This window comes from Sorex fumeus, unplaced genomic scaffold (assembly GCF_029834395.1).
Source record: "Sorex fumeus unplaced genomic scaffold, SorFum_2.1 ptg000064l, whole genome shotgun sequence".
NCBI classification, from domain to species: domain Eukaryota; kingdom Metazoa; phylum Chordata; class Mammalia; order Eulipotyphla; family Soricidae; genus Sorex; species Sorex fumeus.
In genome coordinates, this window is record NW_026606121.1 from 413,908 (window position 1) to 421,533 (window position 7,626).

Sequence of the window (7,626 nt, forward strand, 5' to 3'; positions counted from 1 at the left end):
CTCAGGTCGGCCATGTTGGCTGCGTGCAAGGCAAACGCCCTACCGCTGTGCTATCGCTCAGCACAAAAGTTTGTAAGTCTGTAACTGCACCTTATGGTGATTCATTTAAAAATAAAAAATTAAAAAATTAAATAAAATAAAATGTGCCAGTGTTGGAGGGATGGGTGTTGGCATACTGTATGACTGAAATCCAATCATGAACTATCTTAGTGTTTTTTTTTTCTTTTTGCGTCACACCCAGCAATGCTCAGGGGTTATTCCCGGCTCTGCACTCAGGAATTACTCCTGGAGGTGCTTGGGGGACCATATGGGATGCCGGGGATCGAACCCAGCAAACACTCTACCCACTGTGCTATCGCTCCGGCCCCCATGGGTCTATCTTATGGTGATACAATAAAAAAGTTAAAAAAAAATGCACCAGTGTTTCTTACAAACAGGGTGGCCTGGGGCCTGGAGAGAGAGTATAGCAGGTTGGGTGCTTGCCTTGCATGTGACCGACAAGAGTTTGATCCCTGGCATCACCTGGGGTCCCCTAATCACTATCAGGAGTGACCCCCTGAGCACAGCCAGGTGTGATCCGCACACCTAACTCCCCGCAAACAAAAAAACAAACAAAAATCAGGCTGATGGTGCGTGTGTAGCAATGACTAGGTGAAATACGGTACTCCAAGGCCAGCTTCTGTGGAGGTGAACGCATGTTCTTCTGGATACCAGGAACTCATCTGGGTCAGTACAGGGGCAGAAGGTCACATCCCTAGGCATGTCCTCCCCCGCCAGGTGAGCCTAGTGAGAACTGGCCTCCGTAACTGTTTATTGAACCTTCCCAAGCTCACTCCTGTGATGGTTTGGCTTTGCCACATGGAGCTGTCCGGCTTCCTGTTTGATCGTCAGGAGCAGGCGGGCGGTGGCCTCTACTTGCACCCCCCAGTCTTGGCCTTTTGAGGGATGCTGGAAGCAGGGGGTCATTTCCTGCTGTGCGCTCTGCAGTGGAGAGAGGAAGGGGATCTGTGTTGAACCCCAACTTCTGCCCCCAGCCCATCCCCTGCTCCCCAGTCCTAAAACACAGCTGAGAAAGTGAGAAGGGGAATGAGGCCGGTGGGCCTTCCTCCAGATGGGAGGGAGTGGGATATGCCCTGGCCTGCCGGACCCCCGGGCTCAATGCAGGGCCACCCCCAAAGGCCTGCTGCCTCCCGTCATGTCCCCGGCTCTCTGCAGAGCTGGGAGCTGCTTCTACAGACCTGGCCAGAGGGAAGGCAAAGGCAAGCAACCAGAGAACTAGAGGGAGAGACAATAGGCTGGACCCATGTAAGCTCATCTATCTTGTCCCAGAGACTCACAAATAAATCTCAGAAGAGATCAACTAGCTGCTCAAATTTCCCCCATTCCCAGCTGAGACCTCCAGGGCAATCTCAGGATGGGGTGGGCCAGTTTCCACCCTACCAAAGCCTCAGCAGCTGTTCCCACACCCCAAAGCTGCCTTCTACCACTTCGGGACAGCCTCACAGGCTGCCCAGTGAAATATTCTGAATTTTCTGAAGCATGCAGCCGCATTTGTGACCATATGACATCTCAAAACTCTACAGCACTGCCCTATCAGTAGTTGTACACCAGACCGGATGAGATAACATGGCAGCCGACCTATCTAACAAAACAACACAGAAGGCTTAACTTGCAACAACAGCTTAGTGAACCCTCAGACAGGGATTGAATGTCCCCATAGTGAGATATAACAACGTTTACAAATTTTCTTCTATATAAATGTTTTTAAATGATTCTGTTAAGCTGTTAGTGGTAACAGGCAATATAAAAATTATTGTGGGAGGGGCTGGAGCAATAGCACAGCGGGAAGGGCATTTGCTTTACATGTGGCTGACCCAGGTTCAATTCCCAGCATCCCATATGGTCCCCTGAGCACCACCAGGCATAATTCCTGAGTACATGAGCCAGGAGTAACCCCTGTGCATCACCAGGTGTGATCCAAAAAGAAAAAAAAATTATGGGCCTGCTATAGAGGCAGACTTGAGGGGTGGTTGGGAAAACGGAAACAATGGTGGAGGGAAGGGGAACTGGGGGTGGGATTGATGCTACTGGAACAGGAATGCCTGGAATGAACCATCGTGGACAACTTTGTAAGCTACCATGTATAAAGTAGGGGCAAACTTCTTTAAAGTGACGTACACACACAAAATAATCAGTAAGCTGGGACAGAAGCAGCCCAGATGCAGGTTGGTCTGGTCTGCCCCACCCGAAAGAGGCAGACCACAGGTGCAGGGAGACCGGTGTTCCATCCAGCACCCTGCTCCATCCTAGGGGGTCTTGCAGTTACCCATGACAGGAGATCAGGGCCCGGGGGTATAAGAGATGTCTCCAGCCCTTCATCCTCCATGCCAGAAACACCCAGCCTGCACCCGAGTTCCCTGTGTTCCCTGGTCAGATAGATCCTCTAAGTCCCCATTCTTTTTTTCTGCCTAACAAACTCCTATTTATCCTTCAACATCCATGTCCCAGTGAAACCTTCTGCTTCCCAGCAGGAAGGTAGTTGCTTCCTAATTCTCATGTCCGTTCCTTGCTTTCTGAGCCTACCTTAATCATTCACAAACCCATCTGTATCCCTGTTCCTCGTTAAATGGTGAGTTCCTGACATTGGGGTCATTTCATTTGGATCCTTGGAGTCCCAAGGCAACACCCAGACCATAATCAACAGGTAGTTGCCAGGCCTAGAAGGAGCCCCAATGACTTGCTGGCAGTTATCTCCTGGCTCCCCTCAGAGTGAACAAGATTACTCAACCCAGGGTCGGGACATAGTACAGCAGTTAAGGCATTTGCTTTACATGTGGCCGACCCAGATTCGATCCCGGACACCAACTACATCCCCAGGAATGCCAAGAATGACCCCTGAGCATAGAGCAATGAATAAACTCTAAGCCTCCAGATGGTTCCCAGCCCATCCCCCACAAAAAAAAAAAAAACACCTCAAACTAGAGGAATTTCAACAAAGCACCAGTTTCAGAACCATAGCCCAATTGCCTTCCAGTGAATTACGGAGCAAAATGCTGTTACCTTTCAACCAGAGGCTTTCAAATGCCTTTGACCACAGCATAAAAGCACCACTCCAGCACAAATCTAGTGAACATGTAGACATTGATTCACCTCTATAACTCAGAGGTCAACAACTGCAAGGTCACATTGAGGTTGTGCTTTTTTTTAAAAAAAAAGCTGATTTTTTTTTTTTAAAGGCTGTGACCCTCTGAATTGATTTTAGGATCCACAATTGGGTCACCACCCACTTTGATAAACATTGCCTTAGGTGACTCCTTTGATAAACAAGAGAAGACAGACGATCAAGTCACAAATAGCCAAACAAGACTGTAGGTATTACCTACTTGGGGGTGGCTGTGGTCTTTGTACCAACAGTTAGGAAAAATGGGGGGACGGGGAGCCCTTGATGCCCGAGTCCGTCAAGACAGGAAGAGAAGCCTATAGCTTCTCCCACAGGCTCTTCACTTCCTCCATTCCTATATCCCTTTCGGGGTCTGGGAAGGGTCACAACTCTGGGCTCCTTAGGGTCCTGGGGTCTTAGTGCCCTGCCCCCTACTGTCCAGACGACTCTGCTCTCTGTGAAGGTGGACACCGCCACGGCTCCCCTACTATAACTTTGCTCCCCTCTTCCACCGGACACAGACTTGGCAAGGGAGGAAGGAGTTTGGTGGACACTTAACTGATACTTTTTATTGTCTAAGACAACAGTAACTGAACACAGATTCACAAAGACCGGACCACTAGGGTCCAATAAACAACATCCTTCCCCAACCCCCCAATTCAGTCCTCGGGGCCAGAGATCTAATACAGCAGGTATGGCGCTTGCCTTGTTCAGGCAGATCCAGGCTCGAGACCCGTCATCCCACACGGTCCGCCGAGGATGCCAGCAGTAAGCTCTGAGCGCCGCTGGGCGTGTCCCAAACCAAACAAACTCAGCATCCTCGGCACAAAAGGGTGGGCTGGGGTCCAGGCCCCCCGTGGTGGCGGGGCTGGCCAGGCGCCGCTTGCTTTCTGTTACTTGGGGGTGACCCTGAAGACTCGGATGTGGATGGCCGAGTTATTGCGGTTGCGCGTGAGCGGCTCTCTCGCGTCGCTCTCCGTTTCCAGCTCGTCCACGAGCTCCACGGTGGACGTGTTGGCGGCCACCTGCAGGGAGCCGAAGCTGCCCGCTTGCAGCTGGAGGGCAATGTTGATGGCTCGGTTGATGGCCAGGCCCAAGCCGTGGATGTAGATCTCGGCGCAAGCGTTCTGACCCCGCGCACCTCCGTCCAGCAGCTTCTGGCAGCGGGCCAGCTGGGCCTTGAAGTCCGTCTTCATGTTGACGTAGATGTCATTGGGCCTCCGGGGCAGGCGGTGCGGCAGCCGCTTCCGCAGCGTGTACTCCACCGGGTCCAGCTCGGCCTCCACGGCCCGGCGGGGCTCTCGGTTTTCGGCCATGGCGTGGGCCCTGGCACGGGAAAGGGAGCGGATTAGGGAAAGGGCTGGGGGGGGTGGACAAGCCGATACTCTGCTTTCCGGTCCGGGGTCCCTCCCCGCGGGAGCGGCCGGGAGGGGGCGCGCTCACGCCCCGCGGACCCCAGTTCTTAGCCCCGTTCATTCATCCCAGCACCCCCTCCTCGTCCCGCGCCTACTCGCTCTCCACAGCGCAGGGCCCCTCCACGCGCACGCGGCCGCTCCCCTCCGGGGGCCCGTCAAGCGTCGCGGCGACCCGAGCGAAGGGAGCTGCCCGCGCCCCGCGAACCCCAGGAAGGGAAGAGCGGCACGAAGAGCGCCGCGATGCCCGGAGCGCGGACGCCCGAGTAGCGCGGGGAGACCTGCCTCGGGTCGCGGATTGCGCACGCGCGCGCCCGCCGCGCGCTCCGCCAATCGCCTTCTAGCTTTCCGTTTTCTCCCCGCCCCTTTCTGAGGGCTCGCGCCACCTCGCTAGTCACGCGAGGCTTCCGGAGGAGTGGTGACGCGTCGACCACGTGTACGCTCCGGGTCCGGGGCGGGAGGCAGTGGGCGTGGTCTGAGGGGGCGGGGCCCGAAACTGGAGCCAATCGGGGCTCCCCGCCCTGCAGCTGGAGAAGAGTAAAGGGGGCTGGGCCGGGGGCGCACGGGGTGGGGGTGGGGGGCTGGCGAGGAGAGCGGGGAGGGGGCAGGGCCGGGCCCTGCGACCCGTGGAGGAGGCGTGAGCAGAATGGACCGAGCTGAGAGTGCCGGCGGGGTGTGGGGCGAATGACAGCACCCCAGGACTGCTCTGCAGTTCACGGGGACAGTTTCCTGTCGCGTTTCTCTGGCCGTGTTGAGCCCGGGGGACCCAGGTTAGGGCCAGGACTTTTGGCGCCCTCGGGCTCACTCACACCCCCTCCACCCACCATCCAGTATCGGGGCCGTGCGCCCCCTGCCGGGCAGGGCAGGAGGCACCTGAGTGCCTGGCTCCCAGAGGCCAGTGGACACTTTCCTTGGCCTGGGGAGGGGCTTCTCGGTGCAGGTTGCGGGAGCTTCTGCAGTGTTCCTCCGAGGAGGTGCCTGAAATATTCCTTGGCAAAGTCGAGCTACTCTCCGCTTGTGTTTCCCAGCCACTATCATGAGAATCATAACTGATAATTCCTGCCTTGCCACCTCATAAGCCTAGTAACGTGAACAAGCATCGCTGTGTGCAGACCCGCCCCCCCACCCAGCCTAGCGGCGTCGCGGGGTGCAGTCCAACCTCATCTGACTCACGACTGCGGAGAGGTCACGTTCCAGAGAACCTGCAGTGCTGGCGATCCCTCCACACAGCCACATTCAAGGCAAGTGACATGCCTTTATAGTACCTCTCTTTGCTTCTTCTATTAACCACAAGATTGGGGGTGGGGGGCAGGGCCCAGAGTTAGCCAATAGGTAAGGATGAAGGACCGGCTACAACCCTAATCCACCTCAGGAGTTATATCTGAACTGAGTTTTTTTTTTTTTTTGGGTCACACCCAGCGATGCTCAGGAGCTACTCCTGGCTCTGCACTCAGGAATTACTCCTGGCGATGCTCTGGGGACCATATAAGAGGCTGGGAATCGAACCCGGGTCAGCCGCGTGCAAGGCAAAAGCCCTACCCGCTGTGGTATCACTCCAGCCCCCTGAACTGAGGTTTTTGAGAGGCACCACACCTAGTGATGGTCAGAGGTTACTCCCAACTCTGCTCTCAGAGATCACTCCTGGTGGTGCTCCGGGGATCATATGGAGTATCTAGGATCAAAACTGGGGAGGCAGTGTACAAGATAAAGACCCTTCCTGTTGGACTGTTGCTCCTCCCCCGTTCGCCCTGAACGGAATTTTATTTTATTTTATTTTGCTTTTTGGGTCACACCCGGCGATGCACAGGGGTTACTCCTTGTTCTGCACTCAGGAATCACCCCTGGCGTGCTCAGGGGACCATATGGGATGCTGGGAATCGAACCCGGGTCGGCTGCATGCAAGGCAAACACCCTACCCGCTGTGCTATTGCTCGAGCCCCCTGAACAGAATTTTTTTTTTTTTGCTTTTTGGGTCACACCCGGCAATGCACGCACAGGGGTTATTCCTGGCTCATGCACTCAGGAATTACTCCTGGCAGTGCTCAGGGGACCATATGGGATGCTGGGAATCGAACCCGGGTTGGCTGCGTGCAAGGCAAACGCTCTACCTGCTGTGCTATCACTCCAGCCCCACCCTGAACAGAATTTTAATGGATAAGCAGGAGTTCAGGGAAGTGAGGAATATTCTAGAAATATTCAATAGTATTTCTGAAAGCAGGCCAGCATGGGTCCGGCGTGGGTGCTATGGGGCTCATGCCATGTGGATGCCTGGGCATGAGTTCCAAGCCCACGTGTCCTACCTGCTCGGATCAGCGCCTGGCAGCCCTGCTGTCAGCTGCCCCTGTCAGAACTGGGACGATATGTGCACTACAGCCGTAACTTCTACGATGCCATGAGAGTATGAGCCCTGTGAGCAGCTCTGCAGATGCTGCAACTGATGGACTCGAGGTGGGCCTGTAACTGGTGAGACATGTGAGCAGGTGCGCACCTCTGGGCTCCCCACCAGAAGCCACAGCAACAACAAAGAAAAGGGAAGGGGAAGAGGGGAGTGAAATAAAAGAATAGAAGGAAGCATAGGACCTAATAAGTGTCTACACCCCGGAACTAGAAGAGTCAAATAAAGACAAAGAATATGGGAGGAAGAAACTGGAGCAATAGTACAGGGGGGAGGGTGTCTGCTTTACATGTGGCTGACCCAAGTTCAATCCCCAGCAACCCATAAGGTCCCCCTGAGCACCACCAGGAGTAATCCTTGAGTGCTGAACCAGCAGTCAACCCTGAGCACAGTCCGTGGCTCCTCAAAAAAAAAAAACCCAAAAAGAATTATTATATAAATACAGTAATTAAACTGTGGTACCTGCCAAGAGATACAACCCCCAAATCAGTAAGGCTGGGGGAGAGAATCCAGACTAGGGCCAGATGGAACTCAGCAAAGAGCATTTACTTTGCAGGTGTGAGGCTCTGGGTTCGATCCCCGTACTGCAGAAAAAAACAACAGAGATAAAGAGAGAGGGAGGCGGGGAGAAAGAGAAAGACAGAGACAGAGACAGAGAC

The 7,626-nt window shown here is 54.5% G+C and overlaps 1 protein-coding gene across 1 annotated transcript; it reads right to left on the minus strand.

Moving 5' to 3' along the window:
- Positions 1-3,702: 3,702 nt before the first annotated feature.
- POP7 (POP7 homolog, ribonuclease P/MRP subunit) lies at positions 3,703-4,819 on the minus strand. Its single transcript, XM_056128419.1, has 2 exons — positions 4,671-4,819; positions 3,703-4,486 (listed from the first exon to the last, which is right to left on the minus strand). Exon 2 carries the CDS (start codon positions 4,474-4,476, stop codon positions 4,054-4,056), a length of 423 nt encoding a protein of 140 aa, XP_055984394.1. The 5' UTR covers positions 4,477-4,486; positions 4,671-4,819; the 3' UTR covers positions 3,703-4,053.
- Positions 4,820-7,626: the final 2,807 nt, after the last annotated feature.

What these genes read in the sequence shown, in the direction of transcription:
- POP7 (XM_056128419.1), bottom strand. Translation starts at nt 4,476, where the DNA reads ATGGCCGAAAACCGAGAGCCCCGCCGGGCCGTGGAGGCCGAGCTGGAC.